Source organism: Pteronotus mesoamericanus, unplaced genomic scaffold (genome assembly GCF_021234165.1).
Source record: "Pteronotus mesoamericanus isolate MK-2021 breed Mesoamerican mustached bat unplaced genomic scaffold, CSHL_Meso_final contig_56, whole genome shotgun sequence".
Lineage (NCBI taxonomy): Eukaryota > Metazoa > Chordata > Mammalia > Chiroptera > Mormoopidae > Pteronotus > Pteronotus mesoamericanus.
Genome location: NW_026555201.1, coordinates 19437429 through 19462810, shown reverse-complemented (window position 1 = coordinate 19462810; position 25382 = coordinate 19437429). Strand labels below are relative to the sequence as shown.

Sequence of the window (25382 nt, the reverse complement as noted above, 5' to 3'; positions counted from 1 at the left end):
GGCCATGTATAATGAGTACTTTTTGTCCAAATCTTTGAGGAAAAAATAGGAATGTGCATTATACATGGGTATAATGATTATGTACCATGGGCATAATAGTCCTGTGTATAATGCACACGGAAACATGGGCGTGCATTATGCACAGCAAAATACAGTAAGCTGATATTTATTGTTCCAGTGTGTAGCAACTCTGCTATAACGTTGTAGGAGAAAAAGGGCAAATATAATTTGTAACTGAAAGAAGTATATAGTTTAATAAAGCTAAGTCAAGTGCACACATAAGTAATACCATACAGAACAAAATGAAAGGTGCATCCCAATGCCAATTATATTCACAAAGGGGAATGTTACTTACACCAGTCAGTGGGTAAATGTAAGAAAATTCAAATCATCAAATGTTGGCAAGCATGTGGAGTAATTGGAACTCTCATTTTTGGTGGAGATGTAAATTTTTCCACAATTACTTTGGGAAAATGTTTATCATTTTCTTATAAAAGTAAATGTATATCTTCCCAGAAATTCCATTCCTAATGTTTACCCAAGAGAAAGGAAAACATACACCCTAAAAAGACTTGTACCAGAATGTTCATAGCAACTTTATTTTTAATGGTTGAAAACTGGAAACAGCCCAGGTGTTTATTAATAGAGAAGTGAATAAATTACTAGGCAAAAAAATAAAAAGGGAGACAAACTACTGATAGCTTCAGCTACATGAATGAATCTCATAAATATTTTGCTTAAAGAAGCCCCTCCCAAAATAAGGATCTGCTCTAGATTCCACTTACATGAATTTTAGAATGGCCACATCTTATTTTTATGGTGGAAAGAACAGAATAGTGGTTGCTTCTGGATGGGTGGGTGGTGGGTCATTATATAAAAAGCAAACGAAACAAATGTTGAACTCATGACACACTTGCTAAAGTATATAGGGAGATAGTTTACTAATACGATTTCTGTAGTTTTATATCTTTGATACATTTTAAAGTAGCTAGATAAATACATAAAGAATGACAAGGTAGCCCTGGCTGGTGTGGCTCAATGGATTGAGCGCTGGCCTGAGAATCAAAGGGTCGCCAATTCAATTCCCAGTGTAGTGCATGTGCCTGGGTTGAGGGCCAGGTCCCCAGTAAGGGGTGAGCAAGAGGCAACCACACATTGATGTTTCTCTCCCTCTCTTTCTCCTTCCCTTTTCCTCTCTAAAAATAAATAAATAAAATCTTTAAAAAAAATGACGAGGTAGGTAGATATCTGCCAAAGCAAGGAGCAATGTGTTAATAGTGTCATAGAATCTAGATGGCAGATACCTAGGTATTTACAGTAAAACTCTTTTATCTTTGCTGTATGTTTGAACATTTTTTAAATAAAATGTGGAGGAAAAGAAGGGAATATTCCATGTGGATGGTAGTATAAGGAAGTATTTTTATGTTTTATGTAGTTTTTAGGATGTAAAGGATTTTTTGAAGGTGGGGTTGGAGTTTAGGGATAGGTGTAGGGAAAGCATTACAGGAGGAAGGAGCAGCATTAGAAGAAATACCAGGATAAGAATTAGGCTAGTAAATAGCTCACTTTAGCTGAGGCATAGGGTAAAATGTTGAAACACGAACATAGAAAAATAGGCATTTGTGTAAGAAGTCATTAGGAATTTTTTTTTAGAACTGTAGGTTTCTTCTGCTAAAGCAAAAGAAAAGAAGAGGTGTGGGGTGTGAACATATAAGAACTTCAATGTGGAAAGAATGAGATTCTTAGAAAATAACCATTGATCATTTCAGTTTTCTTGATGCCATAAGAGTATATAGGTATTTGGTATTTATCCTGAGTGGCACTGTGGAGCAGTAGGACTTAATGGGATCTTAAAGAGACAGGAGATTTAGAGTGGTAAATACAATATTATAGAAATTCAGGCAAGAGACATTTAAGAATACTGTGTTAGTGAAATACTCCAGTGAGGTTAGGGTGAAATTATAGTGGATCAAACCAGCCTGGTTTCATGATTTTTCTAGCATTGCTTGACAGCATCTATGTAACAGCACAGAGAGCAAATGGATGGTATTACTAAGCCCTACAGGTTGGCAAAAGTATAAAGGATTCTGCGGTGGTGAATGGATAGTTGAAGTAGAGAGTAGGCAAATAAAACCTGTGAATGTTGGACTGGGAAGAATTGGAAGGGGCCAAGAATCAGGAATTCAAAATCAGAACAACAACAAAAAAAGATTTGGTCTAAAGAGGAAGAAAGAGGTGGAGGATGGGATACTATGCTTTCCTCTGAGAATGTCGGTCTTGAGATCTTAGAGGTAACACATTTGGGAGTGGTGGAATTATCCTCCACCTAATCACATAAACTAGAAAATTATAGGAGTCTTAAAACTTGAATTTCCATTTCGGCAAGAATGTTTTAATTCTTTAGTTTTCATTATGAAGATAATGTAAAATATATAGGCATGAGTAGCTACATAGATAGACAGAGAGGTGAGTGAATGACAGGCTTACAGCTGCATCCCGCTTCTTAGTTTCAGTTGCTTACATTTGCATTTATGTTGGAGTCAGTACCAAGTGTAATAAATTTAACTGTCATAGACAGATGAGGAGAGACCAAGATGAATTTAATGAAAATGTCATGGTTTCAGTGGGTGAGGGTCAATTCCCAAACAAATGAGAACCACAGACTCCTTTTTTGATACACACTAAAGAAAAAATGGTAAGAAAATTTATAAATTTGTTTTGATTTATACATATACTAAAGCATGTGTAAAGGCCTAGGTTTTTATTGGTAACTAAATAGCATGACAAAATTTCAGTCAATTTTAGGGAAATCTGTGGGGATTTTTTTCTCTTTTTAGAGGCATCCCTTATATCATTCATATTTGACAAATACTGTTACACAAGAGTAGTCAGTCTCCTTGGCCTGGTTTATAAGGCCGGCCACAGTCCTTCCACCCACCCCGCCCCCCATCTCTTAATTCTCCCTAATCACCTACCACCTCTTCTTGTACTTATATGATCCTTCAGCAATACCAGTGCTGTCTATCTGATACACTGCTACTCTCCCCACCCTTATAGAGAAATTATCTTAGTGTTCACCTTTTTTTTTTTTTTTTAAATCTTTAAAGACAAAGATAAGGTTTCTCCCAGAAGCCCTGACTCCTTCCTAGGCTATTCCTATCCTTTGACCTCCTACAAAATATAGCAGTTGCCATATTAAATGAAGATCATCTTATTTCCTGTTTAGTTCCCAATTAAAATCATAGGTTTCATAAGGATCTGTATCAATCATGATTCATCTTTATATGCCCAACCTATTATACCTCATAAATGATAGACATTAAGTAATTGTTAAAAAGATCTGAACAATGTAACAGTGCTGGTGAGAGGCATTAAAGTTCAGAAACAGTTTTTGTTCTTTTGAAGATGTTTTCTGAGGAAGTTTATTTTGTCATAAAACAGAGCTTTGAGGTTTACCTCCATGTCATTTAGTCTATTCTCTTACTAATAAGAAACAGTTGTAACAGAAAAGACCTCCATTTGTATCAGAATTCCCTTGAGCTTTACGTATTGCTAAATTCTATAAAATGAACTTCTGCTTTCCTTTTTACTGTTATTTAATATTTGAAAATTAAATCACAAAGTAAGTTATTAGTACTTTTTTTATTCTAAAGACATGAGCATGTAAAACTGTGTGTAAAATATAAATAATATAAAAGTGAATTGTTATTGCAGTATCTTTGCTTATTTTCCCAGGATCACCACTATTTTTTCCTAGGTTCTCTGAAATAATCATCATTAGTTGTGTCACATGGTTCTTAATCACCGCCATGCAAAGAAAACATTGCCAATATTTGTTTCCTTTTTTTTTTTTTTTAGCAGTTGTCAGTTTTGATGTTACTTGGGTATAGGTCAGCCCTGTACATTTTACAGGGCATAATTTCTCTAATAATATTTTCTCACATTGGAAACTTTATGACCTAAAAAAATAACTGGAAAATAAGCATTACACATAGGACTGAAACATACATTGCAGAATCCTCACACTTAAGCCCAGGTGCTTTCATTTATTCGAGAAAAGTCCTCACACAGTTTTTATGTATTTTTATTTTAGTCTCAATTTTTTTTTAATGTTTGGCAAAATGAAGAGCTACAAATTAAAATGAAGAGTTTAACTTTCATTGAAGAAGGAAGCTGTCAGATAGTTGAAATATGTGATCGATGAAAGCAAGATTACAGGACTGAAAAGGTATTAAAAGCAAATATTCCCAGAAAACCATTTTAGGTATTATTTCAGCTGCATAAACTACTGGTGACAAGGACATCAGAGTTTAGTAGTTGATACCATAGTGAGTTACTAGAGAAAAGTTAAATTACCTTTTTGTACTTGTTTAAAATGACAAAGGAATGTGTAACAGACTTGAGGAAGATTTCCATCAAAAGTAATTTGTTTGTTTTTTAAGGAAATTTCAATGATTCATATACACTCTTATATTTTAACTTTGTGGATTTGATCATAATATTTTGGAACACTGAGATTGTTTGCAAGAATATGTTTAAGTGAAACTATAATGTTTTTTAAAGAACCTCTCCTGGTGGTTTAGTACGCGTGTTTCATGTATTTTAAAATTAATAGATTTGACTGCTGTCTAGGCGTTTCCATCCATGGGAATCCCAAGGCCTTATATGGTCAAGACTTAGCTTTTAGACTTTCAGTGAAATGCAAGGCACCACTCCAAAAAAAGAGAGAAACCGGGTAGCTGGCTTTCACTTCGTCTTCAGTGTTTTCTTGGCTGCCTTTATTACCACAGTAGCTAAATTACTAAGAACTTCATGTGCATTGGGAGTCGGTCTTACTTGTGGAAGGAATTCCTTTTGTGGCAGTAGTTTTATGCTAGATTGCTAATGCTGTTGGTTATATAATTTGGGTCTTTAAAAAGGAAACTTAGAGGCAGTTCTGTTTTATGCAGGAAAGAAGGAGATAAAATCTGCATGTGGTGCAGTGGGAATTGTAGGTTTCATTAATGGCAGATACTAGAGAAAGTGAAAGTGAAATGATTTGCTTGCAGTCTTCCCTACCTTGGAACTCCTGCTGCCTTGTGAGGGGGGCCCAGGTGAAAAAGGTGAACATTCAAGAATAGCAGTGATAGCCAAAAAAGGGCTGCTAAAACAAAAACATATTTCCACACTGGTATGATCTTTTAGACCCTGGTTATCTTTCTGCTTTGAAGAATGTGATTTTTTTTTTAACCTTTTTTTAAGATCCTTACCTGAGGACATGCTTACTGATTTTAGAGGGAGGGGAAGAGAAGGAGAGAGAGAGGGAAAGAAACATGGATGTGAGAGAGAAATACTGATTGATTGCCTTCCTTACAAGCAGCCCCGACAGGGGACCAAACTTGTAACCTAGGTATGTGCCCTGACTGAGAGTCGAACCCACAACCTATCAGTTTATGGACAGCACTCCAACCATCTGAGCCAGATCAGCCAGGGCAAGAATGTGGTATTTTGAGTGATCATGAGTATCACTCATTTGTACATTTAACTCTAAGATAGTGTAATATTTTGTAGATATTAAATTTCTTAGTATAAATTACACATTTTTCATGTAGAAAAAGAAAGCATTATTCTCCCTAACATAATAAGATTACATAATGCTCTGTAGTTTATCCATCCTCCTGTAGTAGTCAGATATGATATGGAAAAAATTGATTTCTGCCTATTTTTGAGTCCTACCAGTGAAGATAAAATCATACTTTTAGGTTCCTCCATTCATCATTTGATTACTGTCATTTTTATTCTGGATATTGTTGTGAATACATAATGGGGCCCTTGCCTTTGAGAGCTCATAGAATAGTGGAGGCAAAAGGAAAAGGATATGAATGCAGAGACAGTGCATATTGGTAGATAATTATAATACAGTGTTTTAAGTGTATTAGGTTAAGTATATTCACAGTATTACAGAAAATGGAAGGAGAATGATTTAACTCTAGTAAGAACGTTAAAAGAAGACTAAATTGAGGAACAACCTGTAGGGTCCAGCAATGCTTCAGCTATTATTCAGAGGTACTCTTTTTTTTCTTCTCCCAGAGAAGTTATAAAATCCCAAAATAACTTAATTAATTCTTATGATCAGAAAGAATTGAAACTTTATTATCAGCTTACTTTTTCTTGGCAATTGGACTCAACCCTCTCCTGCCAACCTGCTTTTTTGCGATAGAGCTAAGAATGTCCTTTTTGTATGGCTTTTAGCACTGGGTTTGGTTTTATCTGAAGACCATTTATTTGTCATGTCTGCCTCAGGAGAATTTTGTAGCCCCTCCCTTTCTGGCAGAAATATCTATGTGTGTCAAAGTCTTTTATTTTCTAATTAATTCATTCATTTGTTTGTTTTTTCAGCTTTCAGCTGTGTCTCCATCTTTTTTCCTTTTTATTGTACTTACTGGGGAAGCACTGATTAACAAAATTTTACAGGCTTCAGGTGCACAATTTCCCAACACATCATCTGTACACTGTATTGTGAGTTCACCACCTCAAGTCAAGTTCTATGTCTCCAATTTTGGAGAGGACTGGGGGCTCAGTCTTCAATGGAATGAAGTTGTGTTGGAGGTTGGTTTCAGCGACATAAAAGCTTGCCTTAATTATTTTTCTTGCTTGATTAATGAAATCTCAAACATTGTTATGAGATCAGGACCAGAAGAAGCCTGGAGATATAATTTAGAGTCTCCTTTCTCATCAAGGTGATCCATTGATTTTTTTTCTTTTAAGCTACTTGGTCAAGTTTATTATTGTCCTTTTTTTTTTTTTTTTTTAAACCTGTTGACGCTGTTACAGATGTCCCCCATTTTCCAAAGTCTTTTAGATAGCTGGTGAACCATCGCAAAAGAAGTCTCTTGGATCCATAGAGTTTATTGTTACATAAAATCTGCATACAGTTTTCCCCCAAAGGTGAAAGACAGTATAAGATTTTGAAATTAATTCATTATCAATTATCTGTATCTGAGACAGACTCACAATTTATCATGCATTGGTACACACATATAATATAGATACATTGTACGTATAGAGCGATGGTTGCTAGACTGTGTGCCTCAGCTTGAACATAAAAATCAATTTCGGTAATAAAAATAGATGTTAGTAGAAAACGGGATTTGTTGACAAGTTCTGCAAGTAAAACTTTTATTCCAGTACTTCGTAAATTTAATTGTTTTTGAAAACCTTCATGTCAAAGACCTTTTATTAACTTTTCTTGATCAGTAATTTCTTGGAAACAGTGGGAAATATTGCAGTAATTTTTTGTGGTAAATTATTTGTAAATAAAAAAGTATTGATTTTTTTTTTTGTAACAGTTTGGACTAACTGAATGTCTTACGAGATACAAAATTACGCATTTCCCTTTCCCTTGATGCAAAGGATTGTATAATTGCTATTCATTATGCCCTCCCTTCTAAAAGTAAATACTGAAGGAATAATAATTTTTATTACATATTAGTTAAATGGTTACTTTTTAATTCCTTTTTACTCATCAAGCACAAGTACTGGCATGTTATCAAGTATTTATTCTGAAGTTATAATTTCAGATTGTTTTGGAATTTCAAGAAAAGGAGGATTGCTCAGTGTTACAACTTTAACTTTTTGAAAGTGGAGAGATAGGTTTAAACTTAGATAACTCTTTAGCATAAAGGAATAACCAGTGACATTTAAGGGGAGTTGAAATACTGGCGAAAAGACAGACATAAAGTAAGGAAGGGAACAGGATGTTTGGATACAAGCAGGCTAAAGCAATGAAAACTGGTATAAATAAATGCCTTCCATATTCAAAATCTAGCAATGTAGCCATTGTTTATTGCAGTATAAAAAATTAACCCTAAACTTAAAATACTCATCATTTATTATCTCACATTTTTCTCTGATTCAGGAATTTGGATGTGGCTTAGCGAGGTGTTTCTGGTTTACATGAAATTGTCTCACATGAGATTGCCCTCAAGCTATTGGACTGTGGTGGCATCTGAAGGTTTAACTAAGGAAGCTTCAAAGCTCACTTGTGTGGTGGTTGTTGGTGGGCCTTGCTTGCTTCCTCACCACATGGGCCTCTCAACATGACTGCCTCTGAATATGGCAGTTGAGTTCACCCAGGTTGTGAGTGATCCAAGAGAGGGCAAGAGAAAATACATGCCAAGATGAAAGCTACAGTCTTTTTATAATCTAATCTCAAAATCTAATCTAACCCCATTATTTCTATACCTTATTTAATCTGTAGAAGCAAGTTACTTGGTAAACTCATGTGTAAACTCCCACACTCGAGGGGAGGAGTTTGCGCAAGGGTGTGACTACCATGAGGCAGGGATCATTGCCTTAGAGGCTGCCACAATTTTTATGGCATTTTACATACCTCAGTTCACATTATTAAAACTTAACAGTCGGTTCCTATTTACTGTGCCCTGCTTACTAGAAACCGTTTATTTCTCCTTTTCTTATTGTTCAACAAAACACTTGAAAATGAATTATATCTTAGCTTGTTTGGTCGTCGTCCCCCCCCCCCCCCCCCGCTCTTCATCCAAATGTTTCATGCAACTCTTATTCTGTGAGTTGAGGTATTAACTCATGCTTAATTTCTCCATCAGTTGTCCCTGAAATGCAGAATAGCTTAGGAGCCTAAAATGGAAAATAGCATTTGGTTAAAATAGCCAAATGAGATTATTTTTTCAGTTTCCTTCCCCAGGACCCAAGATTATATACTTTTAACTTCATCCTGATATATTTCCCAGAAGCATATCTGAATATAGCAGAACAGCTGCCAGGTTCTCAGCCTCCATTAAACATGTCTGTTCTTCTCTTTCTGAAAAGGATGCAGGAATATATATTCCCTGCTTTTATTCCTCCTATTCATATCATGGCATGACAAAAAAAAATTGTCCTTCTCTTCCCAAATCCCTCTCCTTCTTCTTTAGTTTCAAGTTATACACACACATCTAAGTTTCCTTAAAATTTAACATTAATTCATGAGGTTTCATGAAATAATTCACATATTCTAGAGTGAGGAGATATAGAGATTAGAAAGATTATGTCATTTTTGTAATTTTATCTATGTATAGATTTATTTCTGATTAGACTGTGAGCTTATTGCAGGCAGAGTTTGGCTCTTTTTAAACTTTGAGCTAAGCACTGTGCAGTATGCTAAAAGAATATTAGTAACAGTTGCTTCATGGATGTTGACTATCCATAACTAACCATCGTTCATTTAGGGAGCATCATTTCAGAATCTCTTTATGCAAACCCTTTGATATTTATTTAAAAGGACACACATTAGATAACTTTTAATTAGAATGTGTTAAGTTTAATTTGCCAGAAGGGGAAAAAAAGAAGAGTAGAGTAATGGTTAATTTTAGGGGGGTTTTTTTGTTGGTTTTGTTTCGTTTTGTTTTGTTTTACAACTAGAGAGTATTTCCCTAAATATTTTTTTAAGATTAAGAAAATAGGCTGTGAATACATTGCAACAGGGTTTTTAAACCATGCTCCAATTTTAGAAAGATTCTAGGAAATCAGCACATACAGTTTTGCTCTTTTTTCCCCTCATCTCGTTTTGTTAGCCATATTAGTATTTCTCCCTTGCTAGAATTTATAATGTTTACATTCTTTTTGATTCACTTACTATGATTCTTTTGACCATCCTGTCTTGATTTCTGAATTTATTTTGTTCTTTTTATTGGCTAGATATTATTCTTAAATAGGTGTTATCATCTTTTAATCTTGTGTTTTATTCAGTATATTGTTAAGTAGCACCAAGATGTGGTTCATTTCCTTTGGTTTGTCACATTGTATTTTCTTCCGCATTGTTTTCTCTATCTGGATTTTTGCATACTTACATACTTTGTTTTCATTTTGTTTTGTCTCCTCCCCTTTCTCAAATAGTCATGGTCCCTCAGGTTTGATACATTCTTTTTCTTATTACATTTTACATATGCTGCTTATGCCTTGTAATTTTTTTAGCTTTGAGATCTGTGGTTATCAGTGATTCTCAATCTAGTTTGTTTTTATAAATTAGATAGGGAACTTTTTTAAAGAGGAGATTTCTGGGGGCCACCCTCAGAGATTCTGATTTCCGTCCTATTTCTCCCAAATCTAGCTAGGTTCAATACTCTACCTAAGTGCATACCATTTACTCTACCTGTTTTTGTTATTGTTTGTTTACTTATCTGTCTTGCCTGCTAGATTCTAAGCTATGTGAGTGCAGAAATCTGGTCTATATCTTTTACCAGTATATTCCTAGGAATTAGCGTAGTGTCTGGCTATAATGGACACTCAATAAATACTTGTGGAATTTATGAATAAACTGTGATCTTTACTGTCCACATATTTTGCTGAGCACTGAATAAGTTCATCAAGAAACAATTAGATAGCTAACAACTATATGAATCTTTTGATTTGTTTTGGAAAGCCATAACAGTTTTATGTCCTCACTATAGATAAGCTTTTGGAAAAATAATTCAGTGACTTAGACTTCTCTTGATTTATATTTTGGCATATTCTTCCAGACTCTTGATTAGGCATATCAGTGGGAAGAATTATCTAATATATTCTCCTGTGACCTGTTTTTTTTTAATTTAATGAAATAAACTAATAAGTTTCATTGATAAATGAAACTAAATTATTTTCTTATTAGTATATATGGCCTCTAAAGGTCTAGGTTTAACTTAGTACTATATTTATATATTTATCAATAAAGGAAATAACAAGGCCCTATAGTAAGAGTAGATAAAGGGTGAACTTTAATCTTTGAATGTGATTTTCAGCATTTGGCATTCTCACTACTTAGTGGGTGAAGTATGAAAGTTTAAACAATACTTAGATTACTTTTACCCTGGAAACTTTCATTCTTTTTTAAATCTCATGTTTTTTCAGATTTTCTTGTATTGTCTATTTGCCATATTTAGTTCATTCAATCCACAAATATATATTGTGTCTCCTATATTTTTTCCTAGGGTACTGTACATAATAAGCCTGAGTTTTTCTTAATCCAGATGGATAATTCCCCATGGTCTAGCCATTCCGTATAATCTGTTTTGAATTTATTCCATAATTTTATCATTTGAATATAAATTTATTAGGACAGGTTTTTATTTTTACATCTAGACTTCCTACTTGTTTATATGATAAGAGTAGAAAGGCGAAAACATTAAACTTAAATGCAATGCTGAACTTGTTAGCTGTTTTTATAACTAAATATGATTGACAGATGGCCTCTTAAGATTATACATGCTCTTTTATTTGCCAGTTTTAATACAAGACCAAAGTGTTTATTTTTTATTATTTAGCATGGGAGTATTGTTAGGATTTTTTTTATTGTTTTTCTTATATAAACTGTACTTATAATCCCTCCGTTGATGTGTCCAAATTCAGTTTTATTTAAAATAAAACAAAAACTTGCTTGGATATCTTCAGTTCAGTTCAGAATGCATATTATGGTATGGGCAATTTTTAGTATATCTACAAATTTCTGTTCCCACCAGTTGAACAGAATTTAATTTTTCTTCCTAGGAAGTTGTAAAGAGTTGTTTCAAGAAAGTAGAAAATGATTTAGAGAACTTTGTAATCAAATTAATTTGTTTACCAGTATTTAACTACATTACTAATGATTAGACACAGACTATAAGCATTTCAACTATTGCACTAAAATCACATTTTCACTTGTTGATACAATTACATTTATACAACCAAATCTTTTCTTTTGCATATTCTTTTGCATTGTATATAATTTGTATGAATGAGCTTATATAAAAGTGTTTGAAGGAGGTTTGGAATCCCTGCGGTTTTTTAAGATTAAAATGTAATTATCCTCTTAGAAATTATTGGTAGATGGGACTTTCACCAAAAGTAGTGGTACTAAAACGAATATCTGACAACTCTCTACCATTTAATTTTGTTCTGAAATGTATAGATATATAAGAATATAAAAAAGAAAAATATAAATGGATGATGGAGCATGAGGTTTATGTATTGATTCGAACATAGTAACACTGTTTGACAGGTACTACCCTTTAAGTGCTCTATGTATTCATATGTTTTTCACAATAAACTTTTGAAGTGGGTACTGTTACTCTTTTCCAGAGCACACTGTGGAACACAGAATTCTAAGCGGTTTACCCAGAAACACCCAGCCAGTAAGTTGCAGAACTGGATTAATCCCAGTGTGGCTCTACCATCTAGTTTTAACAAAACAACTTTTATGAGAAGGAATATAACAGTATTAGAATATAGTCAAATGCTGCTAAATTTGTAATTGTGATTTTTTACTTAATTGAATTCCATAGTTGCTGAACACATTTGTTCTTATCTTTTCTAAGAATGAAATTTAATGATTTTTTTAAGATACACACGCCCCATACAAAATCTGTCTTTTAAACCAGGGACTCTGTCTACTTTGAGCCAACATTGCCACCTCCTTATTCAACTTACTATTACGTTTCTTAACTTCTTCCTTAAAAATGTGTGGGGAAGAAAGTTTGTACTTGACCTTTAACTTCTTACGAAAAATAATAAGCCTCCTAAAATAAAAAAACATGTTTAGGATACTTTAATTTATTGAATTAGGTTATAGCTCAAATTGACTTCCTTAGTGAACAGCTCTTTAGTAATCTTCAAAACGTTGCTCAGATATGTACTTTTTAATGAAACCTGTGTGGACCATTGTAGTTACAAGAAAGTCTCTTAATGTACCCATTGATATTTTAGGACTTTCTACCGTCTGCCATTATGCCCTTATATGTATGATCATTGTTATTTATGGAGTAGTCTCCTATACTATAATGTGATCTTTTCCACCCCATGCATTCCTAGGACCTTGGTGTATATAGTTTTTAGCATATACTGTGTAATATGAAAGTAGCTAAAGAAATTAGGGATATTTAGCCCTAAAAATATGTGAGAATTATTAGTGGGGAAAAGTTTTTATGGTATTTAATGGTTATCAGTTGAAAGAATTCCATTTGATACATGGAGCTTCAGGAGTCAGGGGATAGAAATTAAAGGAAGACGTTTTAGCGTGTACAATTTACAAAAAAGATAAGTGTCTTATATTGGAGGTAATACATAGTAGGCTTTCAATAAATGATAGCCTTTTTCTTTTCTACTTTTTAAAGTGTATAATTTACATAAAATAAAACACTAAGTTTTTAAGTGTAAAATCCTATAAATTTTTAAATATATCTAAGTAAAAAAAATCTACAGTATGTATCCTTTGTCTCTACCCTTTTCCACTGATCCATATGTCTGTGAAGGTCATCCATATTGTTGAAGATAGGTAGCAGTAGTTTGTTCTGTATGTTTTGTGTTCTTTTTTTCCTTGATGCATAGGATTCTATTACATACCAATAGAATCTCTCCTGCCCCCGTGCGGATGCTCACACGTACACTCCATATTATTTATTTATCAATTATATAAACTTTAGTAGGTGCTGTTGAATGCTTTTCTGAAGGGGTTAAATGAATTTTATGCTTTCAGTTAACAGTTTGGTTGTTTCTTCATATTACAAAAAAATGTAAAGAAGAAAATAAAAATTATTTAGTCTCACAACCAATGGTAATGACTATTAACCTTTAGTATGTATTCTTCTGGTTGATTTGTGTACATATTTTTAGTAAAATTGGACTCATTAGGCAACTGGTTTTGTATCCTATTAAAAACAATATATTGTGAACATTTTCCCATTTCTCTTTATAAAGAATCATTCCTTGTTTGCGTGATATTCCCCATTTTTAAAAAAACCAATAATCATTTTTGTATTAGATACATGTATTGAATAGATTTTTATGTTTTTATATTGATGATAAAAATCAGAGTACTGCTTTGGAGCCAGACTACAGGTATTAAAAGAGGTTGAGAGAAAAGGAGACTAGAATTTAATATCTTTTCTCAATACAATTAATGATTAGCTTATAAATAGATCTGTTATTTCAAGCCACTGTGAGTGATTAGCTATCCCAAATAACATAAACTAATTTCTAATACAATAGGATTTTGATTTCTTCTTTCATTATTAGATAGCTATGGTTCGCAAATCTCTCCTGCTCATTTTTTAACCACTATTCCTCTAAAAACACCCTTATTTTCCCAAGCAGTTTATACTTAAAGGTCGCTTATAACTTGTTTCAGGAGGAAGAATCGTGAATATATAATGTTAAACTTGTTAGGGAATTTAAAGTTTTTCCCTCCACCTGAAGATAGACACCAAAGCCCAAATATTACTGGTCCACAGCCACAAAATTTGTGGCAGAGTCAGAATTAAAGCCTAGAGACAGAAGTTCTGATTCCCAGTCAGTGCTTTTTGACTTTAGATATAAAATACTTTGTCATTAGTGCTTCCTTTGACACCAACTAAGAAAATATTAATTGCTTTGGTGATAAAGGAAAATTGGTTTTATTTATATGACAAATACTTAAGTGCCTGCAGTGTATGATGGCCTGTTGCAGAGACTACAAATAGGTGAGAAATACATTGTTAACAAGGAACAGCTGTAGAAAGCAGAGTGTGGAAAGAGCTTATTTTTTGGAATCTGACATGTATGTTAGCATCTCAGCTCTGTCATTTCCCACATGTATATTTATTCAAACTAAGTAATCTCTTTGAATCTTCACATTCTTGTTCATTCATTCATTTTATTGAGCCCCTCCTATGTGCCAAGAATTATATACATTGCTGTGGGAATGCAGCAGAATTCTTGTTCTTATGAGGGTTTTGGTGAGCATAATGCATAAAAATCAGTGAAGTATAAAAAGGACCTGTCATACTACTTGGTACATAATGAGCATTGATAAAAGTTCCCTTATTTACTACTATAGAATGACACTCTCACATTTTTCTTCTAAGGACCCCTTTATACTCTTAAAAATTATTGAAAAGAACTTTTGTTTCTGTGGATTGTATGTATTAATTTTTTACAATACTGTATGTTAAAACAGGATCTTAAATATTTATCAGTTCTTTTCAAAAATGATAGTACTTTACCCATGTTACATAATTGTAATAAAAATTAATTATTTTGCTGTTTTTGAAAACTTGAATTTATCATTGTCAACAAATACTGTTAATTGTTTTTCTTGAAATGACAAGCCTCCTTTGTTCATTTTCAAGAAAATTTCTGCCCTGGCTGGTGGCTCAATTGATTGGAGTGTTGTTCCTCCGTACAACAAAGCGTTGCAGGTTCAGTCCCAGTCAGGGCACATACCTAGGTTGCAGGTCCAATCCCTGATCGGGGCCCATATGAGAGGCAACTGATCGATGTTTCTCTCTCTCTTTCTCTATTCCCCCTCCTTCCCTTCATCTATCCCTAAATTTAAAAAATATATATCCTCGTATGAAGATTAAAAAAAACTTCTGCCAAAAATTCAAGTTAGACTAACTGTAGTTTATCATTTGAGTAAAAATGATACTGCATGGAAAACGTGGCAGGTTCAGCTTGCAACTCTTCCAAACAAATACTTTTAGTCAGGGTAATCATTATACTCATAAGTGTTTTATGCATAATTCTTGTTCCACAGAATATTAAAAAGATGTGTATTTAAGGGCAAAAATTTAATAAAATTCATGATTTTTACTGCTTTCTAAGGACATTCGTAAATAAAAATAGCTTTTTAAAAAAATTGCATAGTGAAGACAGTGACAGAGAGTCTAGGTTTTTTCCATTGCTGTTTGATTGTGGTATGTGTGTGCGTGCACACGTGCCACAGCCTTAAATTTTGTTGAGGTGCCAGCAGTTTTACCATTTGTGTTTTTGTACCCCAAGTGCACATGTCAGTCAGCACAGTGAAAAGAGGACATACCATCTCAATATTACTTTGAAAATAGTTTTGACCACGTCAGCTTCCCAATAGGATCTTCCCCCTCTCAGCAGACCACATTTTGGAACCGTTGCTATAGAGGATATTTTTGGTGCTTAATTACAAAGTTTTGATTGTTTTCATTTTAATGAAATGGACTTGTTTTCCTCATGCTGTTGGCATAGTTTAGTCACTTACACTACTATTGTACATGCATTCTAAGCAAGGACTCCTGCAATTTAAATTTTTAATACATTGGCCTGTTTGATGGTAGTACAGTCAAAATAGCAGCAGACTAATTTACAGAGAATATTTGTTATAAGCACTGCAAAATAAGAATTTTATTCCTTTGGTATATTATTGGGAGTGTTGATTCAAATCTTTTGTAATCTTTTGTGTTTTTAGGCTTGCATTGATGACAATGTTGATATGGTGAAGTTTCTGGTAGAAAATGGAGCAAATATTAATCAACCTGATAATGAAGGCTGGATACCACTACATGCAGCTGCTTCCTGTGGATATCTCGATATTGCAGAGTAAGCCAGTTCTCTGTTTACTTTTATCCAAATACCATTATAGAGACAGAGATTTTACAGAAATTGTCATTAAAGGTAAATGAGTGAGCCCTGACCAGTGTGGCTGCGTTAATTAGAGCTTCCTCCCATAAACTAAAAGGTCACAGATTTGATTCCTGGTCAGGGCACATGGCATAGGTTGCTGGTTTGGTACCCAGTTGGGTACATACGAGAAAGAAGCCAATAGATGTTATTTGTTAAGGTGATGATATCCCCAGACTTTTACAAATGCATGATTATTTTTATTAGCATTATCTCTTTCAGCAGTTAATTTCACTAATGAGTGTGAGGAGTTAATGAAACCGTAATTTTCTTGGGCCTAAAAAAATTGGTGGCTTAAGAGATAGGGTGAAGATATCCTCCAAATCAGATCATCTGTAGGGTAAAATGCCCTGTTACTAATAGTGCAGAGACAACAGTTATAAGCGATGAATAACCTAGGAAAATTGGGTCACTCTGCTAAGTAAGGTATTTGGAGTTAAATTTGTTGCAAATCTTGGTTCTGCATTCACTAGCTTTGTGCTCTTGGCCAAGCTACTTAGCCTCTATGACTAATACTGTTTTCAAAATAATATGATTATTTGGTAACAATCTGGCACCTTCCTAGCTCTTATTTCTCAAATTGCTTTCCACATTTTTCATCATGTCAATACTGGGCTACTTGTAGTTCCCTAACATTCCCTGCTGGTTCACATCATAGCGTCTTTGCACATAGTGGTTCATTTGCCTTATTTCTTTACTTGATCAGTTCCTACCAAACTCTTTAGATGTAGTTTATGTGTAAGGGTCACTTCTTCCAGAAACCTTTCTGATGTTCCTGACTGATTCACCATCATCTTTAACCTCTCTGTTGTTTACACGCTTCTTTACTAACTGTGTTATGCACAGAATAGTGCTAATTCATCCCTGTTGAAATGAGAGCCGAAACAAGCAACAAAACAGATAGTTTACTCTGAGAATTGGAGGCTGATTAGGATGCAGTGAATTCTGAATTTTTGACCTCCATTGGAGATTGTAGAACAAAGAATATGAGATTACTGTTTAGTTTCTAGACATTTAACAATTTCATATCTGGTCTATAGCCTAGCAGAAGGCAAGTGAACAGAGATGAATGATAGTTCTTCATATTCTGGCTCAGTTATCTCACCTTTTCACCAGAATAATTACCCTCAACCTTTCCCTGCTTTGAATAAGATAGAAGGCTTAGGGAAAACTAAAAATAGAGGTTTCTTTTTTTTTTAATTTAATTTTACTGTTGATCTGTTACAGTTGTCCCAATTTTTCCCCCTGCCCCACTCCCACAGTCAGTCCCTACCCTGTAGCCCATGTCCATGGGCCATTCATACATGTTCCTTGACTAGACCCTTATAATGCCCCTTCTCCAGAGTGGATTAGAAGAAGTATAAACAAAGTAACTTTGGAAGTATGATGTTAATGTTCAGCATATTCATTGTTTTACTAAATAATGATGGATTGGGTATTGAAATGTGTGCATTAACATTATTATCTTCCTTTGGTGTGCTGAATCGGCAGTGTTATGGACTGAATTGTGTCTCTATGAAAGTTAGGTGTTGAAATATTTAATCCCCAGAACTTTAGAAGATGACCGTAGAAATGGAGCTTTTAAAGACACAGATAAGTTAAAATGAGACCTCTAGGGTGGGCCGTAATCCAGTCTTAGTAGTATTTTTATAAGAAGAAGAAATTTAGGTACCAAAACAGACACCAGGGAAGTGCACACAAAGAAAAGACCACCAGAGGACACTGTGAGAAGGAAGCCATCTGTAAGCCAAGGAGAGAAGTCTCAGAAGAAACTAAACCTGTTAACACTTTATTGGACTTCTAGTTTCTGGAACTATGGGAAAATAATTGTTTAAGTGTTTAATCTGTGCTATTTTGTTTTGGTAGCAGTAGCAAGCTAATATAGGCAGTATAAAATTCTCACTGTCACATCAAACTATTCTTCCCTAAAAATTACAGTGTCGATGTCATTGGGTTGTGGAATAGAAGTAAAATTGAATAGTATGACTTTTGAACATAACTAGGAAAGACAAATGATTGGGGACCCGAAGAAACTATGTATTCAATGTACTGTTTTGATTTAAAACAGTTAGTTATAGCTCTCTAACTATAAATGATAACTAAATTATTATTATTATATGCAGGGCATTGAAAACCAAGTCCTCAAACTGAAGAATAATGGCAGTGTTTTGATTTTGTCGTTTCGTACTTATTACCTGGAATATTTTGTAGAAGGAACTTTTTTGTATCTGCTATTTCAGTTACCCCCCAGGTACAACTTTTATAGGAAAGACAGGATATATTATTCTTTCCTTCTGTATAATGACTTTTTAAAATAATGAGTTGGCTCACTAGTTACCTTCAAAAAGAAGTGATTAGTCTTTTGAGGTCTAAGAAACTTTAGGAATTTTTGCATTTAAATACACTTGATGTGTTTCAATCCACTGCAGTTATATTATCCTTACTAATTAGCACATTGTACCATCTTTGGTCATTAAGACTCTTCATATGGCTTCTGTGTCCTTGGGACATGATTAAATAAAGTGAACTTTAACAGCTTCCTTGTACTTAGTATTACAGTATGTTCCAGACATCTTTTACATTTCCTACCCTCGTCTAGATTTGCACTTTTACCACGGAGCCCCTTCCTAAGGAGCCCCTTCCTAATAACAGGTGCCAGAAGTGCTCATCGTTACTGCTCATTGTTTCCCATTCAAATTCAGCATCAAGATATTTTTCTTTAATCTCTTTATCTTGTATCAATATTTCTTTTTTCCCCCTCACTTCATTGCCGGGAACAATAAGAATAAAATAGCACATAATTACTATTTGTTTCATCATATATTACACATACATTATACTGCTTATAACAATAATAACACCACCACCAACAGCAACAATATGATTACTAAAAGCAGTTCGAAGTTTTGTAGGTTGGTTGGGTTTTGGGCAGGGGGGATAAAGGGTACATTTCTTAAGATATCCTTAAGATATCTGTCCTTAAGACACGCCACTTGAAATATAACATCAAATTATTGTGTGTTGAAGGCACTTGAAATATAGTTCTTTTTTGTGTGGTTAGGCCACCAACTAGATATACTATAGATTCATTGTTTAATTTTATTTATTTTTTTAGAGATTGCTTTTTTAAAAAATAGTTTTATCGTTTATATAAAATACCAGGTTTCTGGGGGCAATACCTGTTCTACCGCCCTATTTCCTCCCATATCCTATAGTTTTTAAGTTTTATATTTTATCCCAGTGTGTTTTCAATATATTATTTAAAATATTACTCCTCTGTAGGTAAATGGTAGAACATTATACATATATTTCTCCACTTTGCTTTATTAACTTAACAGTTTATTATGAAGAATACTATATAGTGGAATATAGAGATATTTCTCATTGTTCTTTTTAGGTTCAGTACTCCAATGTGTAGTTTATTCAGCCTGTCCCTCTTGATTAACCAATGAATGTTATTTATTGGAATGCCTTGGAACTTTTTTTTTGTATTCTTGTAAATCATAGGAAGTTTTATGTTTATGTGAAAATATTTTGTATTTAAATAATAAAACTTAAATGACTTGTTTTATTAACATTTTGGTTTTTGATGTGATTGTTTTTCTGATACAATCTTTTCATATTTTAATTTCATCACCACATTTCTTTTTTAGGCCTCCACTACAGATGTTTAAGGAATGCTTTAATCTTGAGTTGCTTTAGTGCTTACCATAAAATTTTCCAATAGTGGCAAAAATTAGCCCTGTATTAGGCTAACATTATGTGGCTTTATAGTATATAGAATGGAATATTGATTAATTAGTATATTTAATATAATTTTCTTGTTTGAAGTAGTTTTAAAAACACTGCTGTTGAGTATTTCGTATTATTATAAAGTGCTGGTAGGATACATTCAGTGACATATTTTCATGGTTTTATTTACTGCTTGGGAAAGTTTTATTAGCTTTGTCACTTGATCATTGAAGAACCAGCTATTTAAGGACATGAAAACTTTAAAATATTTGTGATGGCTTATTTATAGCTTGGCTTTGCTTTATTTTAACCTTTATTCCATAAACATCCAACAGTATCCTCAAGATTTTTCTTGGCTTGTCCTTCAGAATATATCCACTATGTAACTACTTTTCATCACCTCTTTCATTTCTCCCTGATCCTGGACACTGTTGTTTTGCACTGGAATTATTGTAACTGCAATAATTCTAACCCTAACCAGCCTCTTCACTCCATGTATTCCGTATAGCAGCCAGAATGATCCTTTTAAGATATTTTAGGCAGGATAACATCATATTTTTACTCAAAGCTCTCCTATACATTCATAGTTCATTTCAGAGTGGAAACCAAGGTTGTAGTGGCCTACAAGGCTATTGTTGGGGCCCTTGTCACCTTTCTGACTTCATTTCCTTCACTCTCCCAGGTTCTCTTCTTTTAGTCACTTTGGTCTGGTCTTGCTTGGCCTTTAAACAAACTAGACACCTACTTCATAGTCTGAACCTGCTGATTTCCTCTGTCTGGAATTAATTACTATTGTTATTTTTTGGTAAAAAAATTAAAAATTCTTATCAGTTTAAGAACTATATAAACTTCACCACGACAGTGAGAAACATTATAATACTGAGTTCAAGCTCAGGAATCAGGCAACTCTATTTAAATTTTAACTCTTCCAAATAATTGCTATTAACTTTGAACAAATTACCAGCTTCTCTGAACCTCTGCTTCCTTGTCTATAAAATGGAAGTGTCTAATACTTGTCCCTACTTTATAAGATTATTTTGAAGATTAAATGAGATGATATGTGTAAGACACTTGGCAGAATGTGGAGCACATATTTAGTATTCAGTAAACGTTAGCTAAATTACTTATTCTTCATAATGTAATTTTTGGTTACTATTTTTAGTACAAAACGATAAGCTCTTGTTTAACCTGGATTATTATAATTCTTGTCTCAGATGAGAAGGGCAGAGGAGAAATGTAGTCACTTGTCATAATTATACTTTGATATGTAGGCATTTGAGCCCCAAGAAGAGTTGGCAGATCCATGAATTTTGCTATTATTTAGCAAAAGGATACTTTCTAAAGGATACATGTGAAGAAGGATGCTTTGTTAGTATAAAACAGAGGATTTATTTTAATTGAAAGTCGCAGGAACTAAAACTAAATCAAAGCTCCTTTGAAAATGGTTAAATTTTATTTGAGAGAAACTTTTATCTTGCTATAATGACAATTAGGTATATTTGTCTAAAACTATAATATTCTCATACACATTCTTACTCCATTTTTTAAACAACTTTGTGGGAATATTTACTATTATTTCCATTTCATAGTCAGAACTGGATCCTCATTCTCAAGACTCAGATTTTTATGTTTTTTCCATTTTAGCACAGCTGTCTCTTAGAGTAGTGTCAGGCATTGTGACATTAAAAGTGGCCACAAAAAAATCTCTAAATCTTCAAGTTTACACATACATGTGAAGTCAGTTAACTAATACTAGATAGAATAAAAGGACCAAAAGATAAATGAATAAAAAACACTGAGGAAGAATTAATTCTATTTAGGCTAATCAGAGAATGATTCTAAAGAAAACAACTGTATTAAACTGAGTACAGTTTTGCCTCTGGGTGTCGAGAGCTGCTTGAGGAAAGTCATATTATTCATGAATGAGAAATAATACATATAAAGCTCTTAGCTGGCTCCTAGCGTATTGATTAACACTTGTCATTTCTTTGTTAAAACATATTAACCGATTCCCATAAAGTTGTTAAAACTGAACACTTAAGTTAATAAGCTACTTCTACTAAACTCACTCACTTTCATTTCCACCAGTTGAATTGCAAGACTACCAAAAGTTAGTTGTTTGTGCTTTAGCCTGTTAATGCCTGTTGAACTTATTAGTGGTTATATAATTTAATCAGATAGCCTCAAACTGATAAAATGGGTACAAAAAAAGAAAATTGTTACAACAGCTATATTAAACACTTGGGAAAGACTCAATAAAGGCAAGGCCCTAAAAATAAAATGGCTGTTTATTAAATGTGGGTACAACAACTGAAATACTAAAAGAAAGAATACCTAGATTTGCTTCTCTGTTTACTTCAAGTTTTTCTTTTACTTTAAAGACACTTGGAAGTCCTAGACAACACGTTATGAGTATGGTTTATGCAGAAAGGCGGCAACATGGATTTAAGTCATTGGGGACAATCTCCAGTGTCTTTTATGTTGAAATAAATGTCTTATTTATATTTATTTATTATATATGTATTACATTTTACAATTCCCTGTTTTAATCAGCTTTTCTGCTTAACCAAGCAAATACTGGGCCTGATTGTATTAGATAAATAGGATTCTTTGGAGCTGCCTTTTTTTTTCTTTTTTTTTCCCCCCAGGGAGAAAAGCATTAGTGGAATAAGAAGAGAATAACAGATAAGACTGGGAAGTCTGTTTATCCGACTTACTGGAAATTTATTTTTTGCAAAAATACCATATATTTTGCCATATATAATGCACACTTTTTGCACAATTTTTTGAGGGAAAAATAAGAATGCACACAATACATGAGTATAGTGATTACATACCATGGGTATAATAATCCCATATATGATGCACACAAAAACATGGGTGCGTATTATACACTAAAATATGGTATTAATGTGTTTGGTTTAGAGTATTGCCTCAAACTTTGTGAAGTTGTTAAATAATTTATAATGTTATCTTTCTAAAAGATTTTATATCTTTTGGATGAGTGATTTTAGGCCTATATTACAATTCTTATAGATGAGAAAACTAAGTCATAGAGAGAAATCACACAATAAATGGCAGAGCTAGGATTTGTACCTACACAGTCGAACTTTTCGTGTCTGTACTACATGCACTGCACTATTCTGTCTTTTTTTGTAGCCTTTGTAGTTGGGGACATGATGCCATTAAACTTACTAAGGGATCTAAGGAGCAAGATAGAGGGAAGCAGAGGAGAGAGTGTAGTGGAATGTGGATGTAGAAGAGGCCTAATTTGAGATGCCAGTGGTAAAAGCGCAGTAGTAAACCAGGAATATTTTGGATATGTTTATAATGTATATACTGGATTTCATCAAATCTAAGATGCCATCATTGTAACACAGTGCCAATATTTTATAACCAACTTAAGTTTAAAAAAATCAAACTATGATAGTGTTGTTCTTTTAACTTCTTACCCATCTAGGGTTGTTTGTGTTTTTCTTCCCCACACGTTTTTCTCCGGGCAATTTAGTGTCACTGATGTCGCATTGCTTAAGAATATTACCGTTGGCATTTTTTTCTAAGCCACTGATATGCATTCTACAAGGTTTTTTTGTGTTGTTTTTTTTTTTTAAATCCTCACCCTAGGATATTTTTATTGATTTTAGAAAGAGGGGTAGGGAGAGAGAAACATTGATTGGTTCTCAACCAGGGATCAAACCCACAGCCTTATTGGTGTGCAGGATGACACTACAACAAATTGGCCAGGGCCATTATACAAGCTTTGATATTGGTGCTTTCTTGATACTACTAGAAAGTAGCAACACAAAGTTTCAGACAACATCTAAGAAAACATTTTAAGCAGCAGTTAAGTTCAACAAATAAGGTCTAACAATGCACATGAACCAAAATGAAAAATAATATGACTATCTGTGACCACAGTCACATGAGGACAGATAGTGACAACTATGTCTTGTCTGCTAGCTGGCCAGTATCCCCATTTTAAGACCTTATTGGCTGTAAGATCCATTGACTGTAGAAGATTTCAGTGATTTAAAATGTAAGGGAAATGTACATCTTAGAATCATTGCACAATAAGGTTGTTTGCCTCTGGGAATTGGGAGCTACAGTACTAAAGTAATAAAGTAATTGATTTTAATAAATATGTGTTATCAGGAGAGTACATGATCAAAAAAGTATTGAGTCATTGTTCTGAGGCATATTTGAGAGAAATTGGAAATGCTGAAGACAGAGCATTCAGGATTTTTCATAGTTAAAGATGGCTTTGCAAAGAGAAGAGAGGAATTAAAATTCTTCCTCACATTTTGAATTTGTTTATAAATGGCAACTCAGGTGCCTAGACAGCTAGAAATAGAGTTAAGTTTCACAAATAGACTCATTTCTCTCACAAGTATTAATCTGGCCTTTTGATATAATTAACTATATCTGTAGCATAATTGTAGAATCATGATGTCAGAAATTTAAATTTGGCCAGTGTCAGGACTACTAACAATTGTACTACTAATATGATTTATATACAGGAATAATACTTCCACCTGTGGGTTTTTGCAAATTGAAATTGTTTAAAAAGGTTAAAAATTAGTAATGTTATAAACTTTACTTTTTATTGAATTTATTGGGATTACATTGGTTAATAAAATTATATAGGTCTAAAAGCATACAATTCTGCAATATGCCATCTGTATATTGTACTGTGTGTCCATCACCCCATGCCATATCTGTTTCCATCACCATTTATCCTCCCTGTAACCTCTCCTGCCCCATCCCACCCCCATTTCCCTCTGGTAATGGCTATACCGTTGTCTGCCTATGAGGAGTTTTTTGTTGCTGCTGCTGCTGTTGTTGTTCCTTTCTTTCTTTTTTCTTTTTTGCTTAATCCTGGAGATTATGCTAAGTGAAATAAGTCAGTCAGAGAAAGACAAATACTATATGATTTCACTCATGTGGAATTTAATGAACAAACTCAACAAACAAACAAAATAGAAACAGACTTATAGCTGTCAAGAGGAGAGAGGTGGTAGGAAGGTTGGGTGAAAAAAGTGAAGGGATTAAGCAATTTCTTAACAATTAAAAATGGTAGAGAGAATTTCTCCCTTTAGGCAGATAGAATAGATATGTTTCCCTATTCTTCATGCTAAGTACATCTAAAAACCCTAAACATTATCTATAAATATAGATAACTCTAAAAATATGGAGGGAGGGAAGAAAGCAGAGCAGCTAGGAATCTCAAGATTCAAAGA

General features: G+C 33.6%; 1 protein-coding gene across 7 annotated transcripts in view; it reads left to right on the top strand.

Annotated features, from left to right (window-relative positions):
* Window positions 1-25382, top strand: part of PPP1R12A (protein phosphatase 1 regulatory subunit 12A) — a 136222-nt gene that overhangs the window by 25799 nt on the left and 85041 nt on the right. For all 7 annotated transcript variants that reach the window (XM_054580155.1, XM_054580153.1, XM_054580151.1 and 4 more), the window contains exon 2: window positions 16202-16332. In XM_054580155.1, coding sequence (XP_054436130.1) covers window positions 16202-16332 — 131 coding nt within the window. The remainder of the gene's footprint in view (window positions 1-16201; window positions 16333-25382) is intronic.